At 40.1% G+C, this 17,338-nt stretch overlaps 1 protein-coding gene across 1 annotated transcript; it reads left to right on the top strand.

Moving 5' to 3' along the window:
* Window positions 1–331: 331 nt before the first annotated feature.
* Window positions 332–9,210, top strand: LOC124121915 (protein rolling stone-like). Its single transcript, XM_046485043.2, has 6 exons — window positions 332–836; window positions 2,398–2,629; window positions 3,385–3,495; window positions 3,686–4,089; window positions 7,528–7,548; window positions 9,145–9,210. Exons 1-6 carry the CDS (start codon window positions 750–752, stop codon window positions 9,208–9,210), a joined length of 921 nt encoding a protein of 306 aa, XP_046340999.2. The 5' UTR covers window positions 332–749.
* The last annotated feature ends 8,128 nt before the right edge of the window (window positions 9,211–17,338 follow it).

Here is a 17,338-nt window from a genome sequence, read left to right as displayed (position 1 = left end):
GAGGAACAATGAGCAATACCAGCTGTTTCTAGTATAATTAAGAAACTATTAGTCCTGCACCAAGACTGTGAAATATATGTATTTTATGAATCCAAAACCAATCTAGATTATAAAGCAAGTCTTGCCAACTCTGTCCCACTGAAACTAGCATCAGAAAAAAACAGACGAAAAATGTATTGTGTGATAAAGGACTATATTTTAGTCTACGGAACTGGATGCCCAGTGTGTTCTGTTTTCCCCTTGGCTCGTCTCGCTCGCTCTCATACCCACTACAGATCATTACATCATCACCAGCGCACTGTGTCTCTACTTCCCCACTACAGTTACCGCTGCAGCTCCCAGCTCTTATCCAGTGCTTCAGTCAGGCGCCTTCTCTGAGTCTCTGGGAGTATATAACATGCCATCAGCATCTCCCGGCACCAGTCGGGTTGAAGCAATGTATACGTGACATTGACCGCCCATGAATGAAATATCGCACTCAGGCGTACAACTCGTAGTGGAAACGTGCGTATGGATATTGGATGTGTTGATGTAGCTCTGACTCCGGATTAATGTTTAGAAACTGCGAGTGTTTGTTTGTAGTGTTTTGAAATAGATCTCGGAGGACGAAATTAAATAACCTTCACTGTGGATAAAACGTTCCCTATCAGGCAGATGGTAGAAGACAGAGAATTTGTCAGTTCGGTCAAGTGGTTGTACTCTCCTTACATTCGCCAAATCTATTTGGTTAATGTATGTGATACACATTGATGTTTGTCATGGACATCAAGAGTGAATTCCGGGTTTGCAACTTTGGTCTGAACCACAATGAACCTCAAAGATTTGTCACATCACAGGTAAGAATATTTATTGTTTAATTAGTTCTGGTGATTCCTTTGATATAATTCATAATTACATGACACATAATCTGCTGTACTATTCAATGCTTTGAAGCGAACTCGATACTATTCTGGATAGATAGGTGGCACGGGTGGTTTAGGATTTACAGCGGCGTTTAAGCCGATTCACTCTGAATATATATGTCATACATTATACTGAACGATGAGTCATGATTGATGATGATATGAATGTCATATCAGTGACTTCTTGATAATACGAAGTCATCGGACCAAGTTGGGCTACCCGATGTTCGAGACAAGCGAGATTCCAATACATAATCCAGTGACCGATAAGGCCCATGCCGAGGTCATAAGTTGAATGTGACATTGTCTTAACAATGTATTGTTTTCGAGAGTTCAAGTTACATTTTGGAAGATTTACAACTGCACGGGGAAATTAGGCTAAATTTAACGCACCAACGTTTGAGGAATACCTGGAAGCAATTCATACCTGAATGTGTATATTCCTATTGCAAGCGGAATTATATACTCGACCAAGCTTTCAAAAACCTTTTCAAAAATATTATCCATGTTAACATAGTGCCTTGATATAAAGTCAGAACTGCATAATACGTTATGGTTAATAGAGCGTATGCAAAAAGGTACATGTACATGTTTAGGATATTGACTGTCTAGCTGTTCACTCCATTGGTGAAGGCGCCTCTAACTGCCTTACGATACTGTAACATATGTGCACTGTTAAACTGTCACCGTCTGTGTACGTCATTTGCTATCAGTTCGTGGTGGACTGCACTTCTCATGGTATCCTGCAATTAACCTAATGTTTGAATAACAAGTTCAGAGTCCTGAAGCTGTGGTGCTGCCCCATGTTTACACCTGCTTTTTGTCACAGAATACTCAAATGCGGTATTAGTAATACTAAAATAGGATTTATAAGATACTTATGTTTCCACACTCGTATCCGTGTATTAGTTTCAGTGTGAAATACTTGTGAGATGATGCAACGACTGTAGATTTTTATCCGCCTAACATTCTTTCGTTGCGAACAAAAAGCCCGCAAGAGATGATTTGTTTTATTTGTTGTTGTTTAACGCCGCACTCAGCAATATTCCAGCTATATGACGGCGGTCTGAAAATAATTCGCTGTGCAGAGTTGCGTCTCTTGGACACGCCAGAACCTAGGATCGTGGGATTGAATTTCGGTTCGCCCCGATTATATGTCTAGGTTTGTCAGCCCCATACCCGTGCTCGTGGGTTTCACCAAAAGTGGTGAACGTCTAAGACCTGCATCAGTCTGGGCTTTCGTACCACATTAAGCTGACCCGCTGTGATATAACTCGAATACTGTTAAAGGCTGCGTTGAACCCAATTCACTCACTCACTTAAAATGCATACAACGTTACAGTTTTATAGTGGTATTTTTTTAAATATCTTTTCGTAAACCTCATTCGCAACTGATATACATTTCAGCCTAGCCTGCCTGATGTTTGGATGTTGAAATAATAATGCTTCGAGATGTCACAAGCTGGAGGGTGATAGTTGTACACTTCCGTTTCAGTGGGGCCACCCTCGTCTCTACCTGTCCTGGAGGATATTCTGGGCTCTGTTTCATACATCGTGGCTGGTCATTAGCATGGTGTCTTCGACCAAAGTGACGTCATCACCGCTAGGTGGCGCTGTGTGGTTCATCTACCTCACGAACTGGACCTACCTCCTGCTGACCACGAGTACTGTCCTGGACGCAGTCACCGTGGTGTTCGTCAGGATCAACAGACAGGAAATTATACATGGTAAAAGATAATTAAGTATTAATCATTATAAATAATTATATATCCCACTGACATATTAGGACGGGTCCTAGTCATTACAAACAACTATGTACCAATATCTGAGTGCGCGAACAGTTTTTTTCAGTTGTAGCTTGTCTGTTAAGCTGTATTTCTGAGGGACGTCCACCCTGACGCTAAAGTATACCGTCCATGACACCAATTTGCACGAGTATGGTGAGGACAGACTAATGATGATAATCATGTCAAACTGGGGATTCGAACCCACGACCAGCGAATACTGGCGCGACTCTTCACGGTTAATTGTGTCGCCTTAGACCACAAAATGTCCTCAAAAAATCGAAACGACCGTCCAATCGACTTATTTTACAAAAACAAACAAAAGCGATTACACAGCGCGGAGGTTCGTCAGGTCGAAGTTTATTTTATATTATATAAAATTGTTTGCCTTTGTAGGCGTATATACATGTACTTAAACACTGGGATGCATACTGCGTAAATAGACAGCTTATTTAATCATTAATACACAAACAAATATAGACAACAATACGAAATCAGTGACATCATGCAATAATGCAACACAACCCACGCAAATTCAAGATAGTAATTCCGTTAGCGGGCGTGACTGTTCATGGAAACGTAAACTCAAAAACGATTGCTTGGTTGGCCAATCACAAACCCCGGAATCACGCGTACTTTATATATTTCTCTTCATAGGTAATTCAAATTAGACACTTACAAGATATGTCCTACTTCAGGTTTCACGTCACATCTACCCTGGCACCTGAAAACATCATGGCTCCTCAACAGTGTCGTCACTGAAGGGAGTTTACACATTAGCGCCATCTACTGGATCTTCATTTTCAAGGGTATGTGTTTGCAGAAATTCGAATATGTACCTCATGTGAATCCAGTTATACAATGTAAATGGGCTTCCGTCGACTAGTTAATTTAATTTGAGCATCATGTGTCAGGAAAACAAAAAACCTGGTTATTGTGAATGGCTTAAGTGGGATCAATCTTGTATTCGTATAACCGTTATTTCATTCGCCTTTTCAGATCAAAGTCTGACACTACTGAGATTCATCCTCCACGGTATGAACTCCATCTACGTCTTGTCCAACCTCTTCATAACCGCCATGCCAGTACGTGTGTATCACGTGATCTACCCAGTTATCTATGGCGTCATCTACACAGTATTCAGTGTCGTTTATCACATACTTGGTGGGACCAATGATAAGGGAGAAAGGTACATCTACAAGATTCTTGATTGGTCCAACTTGAAGCGGACTCTACCTCTCGTGTTTCTGAGTACATTTGTGGCTCTACCATGTTTGTATTTAGTTGTCTTCTTTATACACAAACTGAGGGTATACATGCATTCAAAATGTCTGACAAACAGCGAGGATACACGATTTCTTGATTCGTCGACTGAAAAAAGCGATAGTGAATGTGCACGTGTTTGAACATGTACAATACGGCTGGAAAAGACAAAGTTACACACTTAAGACTCGGAGGATTAAAATGCTTGCTCGTTTAGAAGCGTGTCTCTTTGTGAGTGTATTATAATGTATTAAAAGCTTAAAACAACCCACCTCGTGGCATATAGTTATATTGCAGAAATATTAATTTATTGATTTTTTCACCTTTGCATTATTATGTATCAGTGACACACGCAGATGTTCTCCATTGTAGAACTCTGCACCAGTGTGACATGTCTCCATTGACTGAATTAAGTATGCATCAGTGATGCACAAATTTTCGCCACTGAATAACTCAGCATCCGTGTCACTAAGCTGATGTCCACTGCATACCCCTGCATCCCTGTCATGTGTCTCTCTCCATTGAGTGACTGTTGTATGCACCAGTGATGCACAACCTTACGCCACTGAATCACTCAGTCACAATATCACTAAGCTGGTGTCCATTGTGTAACTGTTCACGAATGTGCCTGCGTTACCTGCAACGGTTCTCCTTTGAATAATTAAAGTATGCATCAATGTGAATCAGTTGCCTATGAGCGTGTAAGTAACAAGATCGAAGGTCAAAGGATGTGCACGAACGTTCAGCTTGCAAAGTCCCGTATATCTTCTAAAGCGTTTAAAACTTACACAGGAAGTGCAACTACTTTAAATTCGGAAAAAGGTCCATAGCCGCATATGTCTACAGGCACATACATGTAAAAAACTATCGTTCTCGCTAAACTGATTCGCCGTTTATATCACGAATGTTGCCTACACTACACTACGCCCGTCATACACATTTTTGGAAAAATAACATTATACTATTTATTTAAATAATAATAATTATCCCAATTGTCCATATCAATTCTGACTCAATCCCCAACGGACACGGGTGACACCATGTTAATTTGTACCTAAGTGACCTTTATTATGTCCATATTAATCGGTAAATAACCGCAACGGATACCGTTTTTATCAATTGACTTTATCCTGCCGATAAACTTATAAACCCATTATATGATAAAAAAAAAGAAGTTATATCGCTGAAAGAGATTTTGAGTATTACAGATATATAGTGCATCGTTCACTTGAGTTTGAGATATCAATTTATAGGCCGTTAAAGACGCAAGTTCGACTCACCACATTCTGTCGAAATAGTGAAGCAACTATTTGTTTCCACAGCCATGACAGTGCAGCAGCGGTGGTTTTAAAAAGACGAATAACAAAAAACACTCACCCACAAGCCTAATATTACCGTTCTTGTCGTTCTAATGACATGTTGAGTTATGTATGAGATTGTCATTGTGTCGGTGCTTCAACACGCAAGGCTAGTTAACGCACTGCGTTATACAGGCGGAAGTAACACTACACCCCTACATATGCTAGGCAATCAGCACAACCACATTGAAGAAACGGTCTATCTGTTACTTTCAATGACAGAAAGGTCTTTAGTGACATTGTGCTTCGTTCAAAGCAATGTTTGCTGAATACTGTTATGTACGGAATGGGCGTTAATAAGGGTGACGAATTATTTGGTTGTTTTGTAATGACTTCTCGCTATTCCTAATGATATCCTATCCGCCTTTGTCACACGAAGGTATGTTTCACTATGTTTGGATGCATTCCGTAGATGTCTCTGACAAACGACGGGCGTTCAATAAGTTTTGCAACTCCAATAAAAGACCAAGTCGCAGAATATCTTTTGCACTTTTTTATTGAAGTTGCAAAACGTATTGAACGCCCCTCGTATATCAAAAAGTGGGAATAAGAAGGGAATGGGATGTAGCTGGTAGCGACATTCCTGCTACGGCTATACGGTGGTTGATAGACTAACATCTAGTCTCTGAAATGAACATATCGTGCCCCAAAAAATAGTTGTGAAATTATCTTAATAAAAATGTAATAAAAAGGAACCGAGAGAAGGAACCCATTTCATGATACCGCAGAAATCTAGACTTGCCAAACATTATAGACTTGCATGGTCTGTATTTGATAAATTTGTATCAGGGTCTGTAAGACAGACTAGGTGGTTGAGGAAGCGCCTGGTGATGAACGTGTAAGTGGTAGGTGATGGTTGTATACCAGTCCAATGATTTTATGGATGTGTGCGTTTCGTCATTCTTTCTGCAAATGTATCACTCTGTTATCTGTTGTTCTGTTATCACGCGGGAAGAACGGATAAGGCTCACTAACATACACCAGACTCTGTCGACGACGACACCAACATCTCGCTTTATCATACAGCTTTATCTTTATCAGGCCGGCTATAGTGATAAGTGACAACGGACGAAGTCCTATCTATTCCTCTATTCATTGCACTGACAGTGCGGCCCCGGCTTGGTGAACTTTATGGCGTAACCAGAACCGCCGTAACGTTGGTGGCCTCAGTTAACCGAAGTGTATAACACCTGGACGTCAGTCACGTTGATGTAGTCTAACGGTTGTTACTGATATCAAAACACATTGCATACACATATATGCTTTGCAAGAAGCATACAGAAAAGCTGAATACTATTAGTCCGGAAATCGCGCGAATAAGAAAATCCTTCCTCAACGACTCTGTACATGCAGTTGATATTACTTTGTAACAGTCACTTTGTAATCCGGAAACGATTTCACCGGGAACAGTATAATGTAAGTTAAAAAGGGGTTTCACTTTAGTTTCGTTTGCAATCACATCAGGCCAATATAATCCATACAGACCAAACCACCATCCTGACTAAACCAGCCCGCATTGCATACATACAATTGTGTAATGATACAGTAACTATACGTTTATGCATCGCAATGCCTGTAGAACCTACTTGCCTGACAGTTTACAACATGGGTAACTAGTCCCAACCCCCTCACTCTCCCACCCCCACTCACCCTCCTCCAATCTATCACCGTTTTTTATGTGGCCCGGGCTATACAAGCAATCAGAGCACGCCTATAAATATGTCACTGTGGCTGTGTGTGAATGATGGAAATTCACATGAGGCAATATGTTTGTTGTCGGCTTTTATAAACGTGTACAACCCTTCAGTGGTGGTATGCTGACAGGGAACGAAGGGGGAATGCCATTGAAAGTAAAGCAGAACACACATAAGGTGATCACAACACTATGACGACAGCTGCAGAACATTTCTAACAAGCAAATCCAACAATTTCAATACTGTCTCAAATCTGCAAACTGTTAATGAAATTTACGTCTTCTGAAGCTTACAACATGCAGGTCTTCGCTTCTCGGTTATGGGTCCTGAGTGAGTGAGTGAGTGAGTGAGTGAGTGTGTGTGAGTGAGTGAGTGAGTGAGTGAGTGAGTGAGTGAGTGAGTGGGTTTGGGTGGGTGGGTGGGTGGGTGAGTGTGTGTGAGTGAGTGAGTGAGTGAGTGAGTGAGTGAGTGAGTGAGTGAGTGAGTGAGTGAGTGAGTGAGTGAGTGAGTTTCCTAGCGTGGTCAGTGGAGGTCTGTATATAATCGAGTTTTCGCAAGGCAAATTAATGGGTAACAGCATGAGCATCGATCCATGCCGTCGGCTCAAGATGACATTCAATCAGCCAGGTCACACATTTACATGATCACAGGATCGTCATTATAGTCAGTTCCTGCCACAAGCACGACTTATGGGGATGAAAGTATTGTTGTTACTATCCCGTGTTGCATGTCACCTGTTACATGTCAGGACAGCGCATATCTAAATGAGGCTGAGTGAACGCAGCACTTTTTCTATACGTGGAAGGTAAAAGTTACCTTCATTAAATTCCATGTCCGTTGCTATTCGTTATCACTACACCACAGGTGAGTCGAATAGTGATCTCAACGTAGGCTCCATAACAACATAGGCAGATCCAGAGGGGGGTCCAGGGGGTCCGACTTTTCAAAAATGCTGGATCCGCCCTTGGACTATAATGTGTTACAGGTGTGATCAGTGTCATTGCATACCTGTGTCAAGCAGTCGTTTAGTCCAGATCCGATTAGTTGCCATCAGTCATGACATAGCTGTGACAAATAGAGAATCTCACCAGCGTGTCTTTTGATATCAAATATATCAACACGAGTTGATGAAAGTGGAAAAACTCCGAGGCTTGCTTTTTGTCAAGGAGTGTTGATATATTTGATATCAAAAGACACGAGGGTGAGATTTAATTTATCATGCAACATCATTCTTCCAACTTTTTCAGTTTGTAGACAGTAATAAGCAGTGTCTTGAGTGTAAAAATTACTGCTAACAGCCTCAGTAGCAAAGCCATTAGTGATGTCATTGGATTGTGACGTCATGGTATCCAATGACGTCACAATGGTCTGCAAAGCATTATGATGCAATTTCATTGCAGCCGCTTGATCTCACCCAAATGTTATCTCCCGTGGGGGCCAGTTAGGATGATAAAGACGTGATACAGCTGTTAAAAATGTGTGATATAGTAGTTTTATATATGTGATATAGCTACGATACAACTATGATAACCACGTGATACTGCTGTTATTTATATGTGATATAGCTGCATTTGGCTCACTGTACATGTGTTGACGTAGACGAAGAATAAAAGTCTAACGCCAAGATTCCGGCGATCGAAGCGATGTTCTCCAATATGTCCTACTTGTATCACAATCCTATCTTGTAGATGCACGACTTTATCCCAAAAATAGCTCATAGCTTTATGATCGGAGAACATGGTTGTGGAACGACACAGGTGAAGTACAACGATAGATACTGACGACTATCAGATACAACCGATGGTGCCATCAGGCACATCAGTTGTATTGTAGGACTTCCGTTATATTTTAATTATTGTTTTATCAGGGATGCCATCATGTCATGCTGAACACGTGGTTGATGCTTAATCACAATCGTCGAGTTCCTATTCCACACCCCTGATGCATGATTGATCAGGTAGGTTGTTTAATGGCTGATAAACTAACGTACAGGCCATAGAAATATACAACTTATTGTCAGATAAACAGTGATGTACGACGAATTACCGTCTCTACTGTAAGCGTATACCACCGATTTAGCATTGTGGAGATGTTTCCCCTTATCTACACAGTTTGCATTCTCGATATTATCATCTACACGTAGGTTACCTGTATACATACACGCCGCAAGACAGGAAGCAGTTGGGGAGAAAGCAGTATATGCCTTTGAGATAAAATCACAAGATGTGCAACGTGGCGAACCTTGTCCGTGTTTCATCCCTCAGCATAAAACGAGAGTCTATCAAACAGATGTTACATGTGCAGGGCCATGGTCTTCTGTTATGGCAGAGTTGATATTGCGTAACCGGGTCAGACAAAGAGTAATAAAGGGATATTCATTTGCATGTCGTTACACTTACATAATCATAATAATAAAAGAGGCACAACTCTTTCCATAACCAGAAAGAATCTCTGCTAAACACAGTCCGATTGTGCGATTCTGACTGTATCACAAACATATGTTTATAAATCACTATCAAACAGTGTTACCATATCCTGCTGCACCTGAGGCATCCGTCACGTCAAAGGCGTTAAAGAGAATATTCAAAACACTACTTCATCCATATTTGTTCTTCCACTGATATGTGTACGCCAATACGCATGCGATTCTTAAATGGAGTGTTTGTGGGCGAAAACCTGCAACAACGGTACATGTACATGTATACCCTGACTTTCTTTTTGGCGACGGCATGCGCGTGAGGTCATGAAGCCGGCTTCAGCACACAGCTGGAGCCGAGTGGACCTCCCGAGTCGCAGGTTTGTTTAAGAGTATTTGTAAAAGAAATTGCCAACACTTTTTATCACCCTGAACTGCGCTATGAAGTAGGTGATAAGTGTTTCAGGAGTTTTATCATATCATTGCGGAAATAATCTCTTTACATAATTTTCAAAAGATTTTTGTAAGAAGTCGTAGATAGTACAATATCTTTTTATACAGTAGGCTGTATTGTGCCATTGAATATTTCTGTGTATGATAGCAACATGTTTAAAATTAGCGTATCTGCTGGGTGCGTATAAGACTTTGCCCTCTGTAAACAAGCACTATAATATATGCTATCAACAGGTCTCGAACTGATCTTTAGAAATGGCTCACTTATGACCTACAGTTTTAGGTTGTCCTTCAATGTCGCTTCCGGTGACAATTGATCCCCAGATCCATATATTTGTCACAAGAGCCGACCAATTTGGATCAGATCGTGAGACCTAACCAACTGCTTGTCATGGTGTCCCATTGACGTGGATAGCTGTTCTTGCCAGCTAGTACTGGTTGCCTCACTCAGACTATTTATAGGCCAACGTGCTATTCGAGATGTTTTATTGATGACCGTGAGGTAAACTGTGATTCACAGTCTGTTATACTGTAAACTTGGTATGTGTGTTTTGATCAACCTCTAATTATTGCATAACCTCCTCCGTTATCTAGTGGTAGAACGCCTGCCCTCTGCGCGGAAGGTTGGCGTCATACCAAAAACGTAAAACGATGACACTTGTTGTTACCTTGCCTGACATTTGGCATTTAGGGGATAACATAAGGACTGGTCGATGCGGAGTCGGTATACTGTGTCTGAATGGGACATCCATGTAAAACTGTAACATGTATCTCAATGGGCTAGCACCATAAAACCGTATTAGTACAGACTTGTACAAGCAGAGACACACACATACGCAGGTACCGGCACACGCACGCACGCTCTATCTCTCTCTCTCTCTCTCTCTCTCTCTCTCTCTCACACACACACACACACACACACACACACACACACACACACACACGCATGTATAAGTCCAATCGTCTTGAAGGCGACGTAAAACCCCATTTCCAATCACCTCACCTCAAATATTGCATCACTACAGTGTAATTATCACAAAGATTGGAAGACACAAGGGTGAATGTCAAGTGCGTATTACTTATGTTACGAGTATGTCGTGGAGAATTCGTGAGTTGTTAGAATTGTAAAATAATATGAGTGTGATGTGGGCTCAACACCTTTGATCGCTGTAAGGTTTTCAGTGGTATCACGGCCTGTCAGCTTAATGTGGGAGGACAGCCCAGAGTGATGCAGATCGTACACGTTTATCACTTCAGTGACACCAGGGATTAAAATTTGTCGAAAACGTGATCCGATTTCATTTGTGAGTGAGTTAGTGAGTATGGTTTCAGGCCGCTTTCAGCCATATTCCAGCAATATCATAGCGGGGGACACCAGACATGGCCTTCACACATTGTACCTACATGTATGTGTCGATTTGATTAAACATAGGTGTCACGGGAGAATAGTCTGATACGATCAACCACCCGGCAAGTTTGACAACAAACATAACTGTTCTTTATAAACCAAATGTATGGTAGTCATTCACAGGGCATTGACCATTCCCACGAGCAGGGATGTGATGCTGACAAACTAAGAATAATGTACAAGGCGAATATAGGATTCTGGCACGCCTCGCGAACACTACTCAGCGAATGGCGAGCCTTGCGCGACTGGAAAAGCCGTATCCCTAGAAATACTCTGAAAGAACCGGGGTACTAAAGTTCATGTTTAATGGATGATCGTTGTTGTTACTGATCACATTCCCACACTACCTAGTTTGATTCACTTTGTGTATATTCTGAGATTAGTGTATGACACGTTTTCATTGATAGTAAGTACATGTAACACAAACGTAAAACATACAATGGTATGCAGTTGTAAACGCCAACGTTACAATACTAAGTTCGGGTGATGTAGTTTGAGTTTGATTAAAGAACTATCTCTGAACAAACAGGCTTATCAACAATCACATTCTTACTTCTTTAAGCATATTGTGTAAGTGGCGTGGGCTCCCCGATAGACAGGACATGTTTACACTTTTCTCGAACACCTGGTACCATCACTGATTCTTAATGATCCCTTCAGATATTTTCCCCCGGTATTTTCTCTTTTTACGCCCAACAGAATCTCTTCAACGGACATTCGAGACTGGTTATTCTCTAGCATTGACGTTTATAGTTACATGCTCGGTGCTATCGGAAGGACAGTTGATAACATAGATCAATTTTACACTGACTAGGTAAAGGGTTTTTTAAAAGGTAATTAACAAAGGATAGATATATTGGCATGTTCTTTTGTTGCTGTTTTTTCTGTACATTGTTTTATCCTAGTGCAACCTAGTTATTCCTGCACCAATTAACTGATAACATCATTATTTGTGAGACATGTAAACATCATCAACTGCCACCCCTAGAGCCTTGTTGGCTTATTCGGAATTCCCAGCGTGAATGCGTGACAGAAGCTGCTGATGAGGCGGGGAAGAATAAGGACCAAGTGATGCAATGCAGAAAGGTCACCGGGCTTCAGTTTTTCAATGCTTGAAATGTTGGGCGTTCTTTGTAGATAAACTGATACGTTTCCTGATAAAGAGATGGAGCACAACGATAACTGTTGATAAATGATGTTGAGGTGTTGTATCTCCTTTTATGTCGTCAAAGTTATACAGAGAGAAAAAAACTTCAAGTATATATGAAAGGGCGTTTAAGTTTTGTTAACAGCTTACAAAAACCGTTTTATCACAATCCCATTCGGTCCATTTTATATTATCTTTTTTGCAAAATATTTTAACCCACGGAAAAAGCTGAGAATTAGTTCAAGGCACCTTGGCATAAATGTACACATATAGGAAACATTTGTCTACATTTCGCTTTTGAAGACTGACACAATCGAGCATTCTCTATTTCTCGTGATTGAACAAGAGTCGAGAAGCCTCTTTAAAATAGAGGCTTCTCGACTCTTGTTTAATCGTTGTTTGATTAGGATGACAGATTTCATGGCCTTATGGTAGGCATGTTGGAGAAATGTTACATTTGACGCATAAAGGGCCAAAATAATATCCAACGCAAACCCTATTTTCATTGTATGTTCCCGTGTTCTATTTTTCAGGTGAACACTAGACTTGCCTTTGCATGTGTGCAACCGGTGGGGCAGGATACGCTAACTTTTCGCAAACACCTGGTATCATCACTATTTGATAGTGATTCATGAACGAGATTAATGAATGGGTGCTTCAAGCATAGTTAAATAAAGTAAATGTACCCTCAGTTGTTTCTGTTTCCACGCCAACCATATGGATCTGAATGGCTTAAAAGTTTCAAGATACATACCTTTAGGAATAGACAGTTGGACGTTCACCTCGAAGGGTCAGTGTTATGCAGTTTCCACCCTGTAGCGAGGGCTGTTCACAACAACTTAACCTCGGGCTGAAGGCCAAACATGCTTTGAAAACTTATTAACTTAGGACAAACAAAAATCGTAATAATCGAGACAAACCGGGATTCGTACCCACAATCATCGGTTTCTGGTGTGGCGAAGGGACGAAACTCTGTACGACTGGGATCGGGTAACAAAAGTGCAGCAATTAAATGTTAGTCATCATTGATGAATTGCCGATTATTTAAAAGTGATAAATCGCCAAATATTTGCTGAAGAATGCCAATAGGTGTAAGAATCTACATCGAAACGTCGATGTATGACATAAACTAGAACAATTATTAACGTCAAAATGTGTTCTGCATTCGCTTTATGAACGTCTCGTCCAATGGACGAGTCTAGTTTCTATCATGTTAACATTCCTTTAAACAATCATATACATATACACCGTGAAAATATTCGACAATTATTGCAACAATAACTAGTTGTTGAGTTGAATGTATGTCTTCTATTGGTTATTGGTAGATGTACTTTTGGCTTTGGTAGAAATGTAGCACATTGAGTAATTAATACTTAAAGGTATATACAATGCATAAAGATTTATGTAGTGAATGTGTCGGCTGAATTTCTCTCTGCACGTCGCTCTAAATGTTATGTCACACAGCACTTATAGAATAATTCAAATACTATCGCATCCAGCAGGCATTCAATACAATTGTACTGATAATCGTAAACTTATACATTCAGAGGGAGACGTGTCAGTAATACTAAAGAGTGTGTGCGCGAGTTATGTTTTGAACGGGAGGAAAACACAGCGAAGAAAGTGTATCGCCTTGGCGAACCCCATGAACATGGATCACGGTCATATCACCGTTAATCACCTGACCCTGTCATCGCTGCTGGGTGTAACCATGTACAGCTAGATACAGCTGCTAAAACCAATTGAGCAAACCTTTGCTGAGAAAAGTCAGTTTTGAATAACCCTAATTGCTGTATATCTAGTATTTGTGCAATCTAGTATCTAAACCGTAATTGTAGTAATTGCAAACAGATAATTTCAGTGACATATCACGTCTTGTTTTTTAGAGCAAAACTTTACCAAATCATGCGTTCGCTGCGGCAATGACATTTCAAACCCTTAATACTTTTGTTACCATTAATCATTTGTTTCCGTTTTCGAAGATAATAGCCCAGCCATACTGTCTATATGTTTCTGATATTTGCTTCCCAATCATAATATCACTTTAAGCATTGTTGACATAAGTATAGAGCAGCCACGTAATAGCCTTAGACAAACGAACTGTCACGGTGGGATATCAAAAGTCAATCGGTTTGAACGAGATAGTCCAGATAGTGCAAACATAATACACATTATTGTTTAACTGTTTCTATTATAGAAATTAGCTTAACAGTATTTATCATGAATTAGTACCAAACGAAATGTACTCAGATTTGGCATATTTATTTTTAGTTGTTTTTACCTGCAACGGATTAGGCGTATTGTTGAGCGTACTCTGAACGACCTTTAAAACCAGATCGTTGGTCCAGGTTACCAAGGCATGCAATTCAAAGTAGGAAGCATTAAACACAACCGATAAGCAAGTAAATGGCTCAACAGAATTACCGTTATATTACCACTGCGCGAAATTATTTCTGCGGCTTTTATATGGTTAATATGACCTCATGTGTTTCCCAATTCAGCCATGCGAATCTGAAGGTGACAAAAGCCATTGTGATAATCACACATGTCACAGCCGCTAATTACACTGATCATGGGTATGGTATTGACAAAACTAAGAATAATAATCGGACACATATTGTCTCTTTATTCAAAAACAAGAGTTCCTCCAGCTTAGACTGTACATTATATTCGTTGAGCACAAGCGGATAAGTCCAACTATTTATATAATCCTAATTCGGTTCGCTATAACTGCAACTTCGCTTTAAGCGGGTTTTTCGTTGAAAATAGTCGTGCTAGAGGCATGAAAACGTATTGTAACAATCTGTACAATATTACATTATATGCAACTTTCTCAGACAGTTATACCATAATATGTACATGCACGTACATAATACTGTTTATATGCCATATCATGTCGTCATGATCATTTTAAATTGTTTCAAAGTAAATGCAATTTGCTTCCTAGATGTTTGACTATTCTTGTCTATATTTATAGGACGAACCGCTGTCAGTAAAGCCAGCACCATAAACAGTGGTTAGAGCTTTTGAAGGCGTGAATAAATAAGCCCATAACTAACATAGCAGCCGTCGGTATCATTCCATTACAGACCTTCAAATGAGGGCTTAATGTAAATCATTAGAAACCTTTAAAATATCGGGTCAAGAAAACAATATTATCAGGGGGGTCCATTCTGCAGAAACATGTAAAGAGGTGTTGAGAATGGAGATAAGAATGTGTTGACGTGAGAAGATCCCCCATGCGCAGCTACGTGTCACTGATATTACATTATGCCCGATATAAAAGAGATTGATGCCACAAAGCTTTCAGTCATAAAATGTACTTTGTGTATTTGCACTGGCTGACACGGCACAAACAGATAACATTTACATGTAGCATTAAGATATGTAACGTGAAGAATTTTTCTGCCAATACGTCATGGACTCATTGCCTCATCGACCATCTTGCATTACAGATGCCACAAGATGATTTTATTCGCCTTTCATTTGCCTTATGTGCGAGAAATCTCCGTATAAATGACAAAATAATTAATAGTGTGTTACGTAAATAAAGCGTTCATCTCTGCAACCCTCTATTGATTGTGGCACCATAACTAACAGGTTGCTAAATATGACTAGGTAAATGCACTTAAAAAGTCTATTGTCTACATGCAAAATAATATGGTAGGGCCATGCTGTACATGGACAATATTACCATCACAAATACTACAAGGTGACGTTAAATATGATTTCATTAGTCGAGCATACAATACATTGCAGTTTTATTTACATCAATATTTTTTTCAAATATTTGTCTCACCCATTGCATTAATTAACATTAACTCAAACATTAGTTTATTTATACATGTATATCGATTATGTCAATACCACTTATCCATTTGTTGAAATGAGGAAAAAAGGTCCTAATATTATAATAAGAGAAGCGCTGTGTAGAATTAGAACTGCTCGTAACGTTTGACCTGCCAGGATTTGAATGTGAATCATGTTTCGACGATTAACTTGCAGATCATGCCTCGCATGTCCCAGGAGAAAATTGTGCTGACAGAAGCATAATCCAAAATGTGCTATTTTGAATCCCTGTATTTAAGGATAAAAGGATCAGTGAATCGAACCTTGACACGTCATGCTGATCATTGTGAATAGCATGGAGTCACCAAAACACTAATCAGGACGACTTTTCTAAAACACATCTCATTTGCGTTTAATATTGGGTAAATATTTACTTTAAATATTTGTAAATATGGACGGGTTAGCATTAATAATTATTTTCAGGGTTCATGTGTTGATAACGACGGCCTTTAATGCCTCGTCGTTATGTGTTTGTACAGCAATAAGCGTCAGTTGTGTTTGGGGTTTTCTGAAAGTTCCTCTAGAATATGAAATGGAGCGGAATTGTAAAGCCCTGTATATGTATACCAACTGTGGGTGTATTCGCCGGAAAAGGTAACGAGGACCCAATGCTTCTGGTAAGAGCTGAATAAATTAGGCGTCTAACTCTGTGACTTGCCTGATTGCTGGTCGTCGCACCCCGTAAGTGTGGATCATTGCTTATGCTTTCAATCACTGTTTAAATGGTCGAGACTTCCAGATCGGCGTGATGGAAGATAGCTGACTTCGGCTGTTCATTCCAGCATGGTTCGACAGCTAAATTACTGTTACCCTTTTCATGATAACGATTGCAAGCGATTTCATTGCTGCAAAGGGTTTGGAAAGGCCTGTGTATTTACGAAAAACACGCTGGTTCGGGCTATGAGATTCAATTTGGTGGCGATGTAAAAACAAACATACTTTGATAAAATTCAACCGATTTTGACATATTGGTTGTTCGTTGGAAATGCTTTGCTTTTTTACTTCCCTGAACATTGTTTATTTAATATTTTGTAGGGGAATGTGTAGCTTTCAAACCCAGAAAC

The sequence above is a fragment of the Haliotis rufescens genome, unplaced genomic scaffold (assembly GCF_023055435.1).
Source record: "Haliotis rufescens isolate VD_foot unplaced genomic scaffold, xgHalRufe1.0.p SCAF_16, whole genome shotgun sequence".
NCBI lineage: Eukaryota > Metazoa > Mollusca > Gastropoda > Lepetellida > Haliotidae > Haliotis > Haliotis rufescens.
The sequence above is the reverse complement of the archived record's forward strand: the minus strand, read 5'-3'. Positions and strand labels throughout refer to the sequence as shown.

Bases quoted from the DNA above. Each gene is read 5' to 3' on its own strand.
- LOC124121915 (XM_046485043.2), top strand. From the start codon at position 750: ATGTTTGTCATGGACATCAAGAGTGAATTCCGGGTTTGCAACTTTGGT. The intron at 2,630-3,384 runs GTAAAAGATAAT...GTCCTACTTCAG, and splicing joins CAGACAGGAAATTATACATG to GTTTCACGTCACATCTACCC. The intron at 4,090-7,527 runs TGAACATGTACA...TAGCGTGGTCAG, and splicing joins ATAGTGAATGTGCACGTGTT to TGGAGGTCTGTATATAATCG.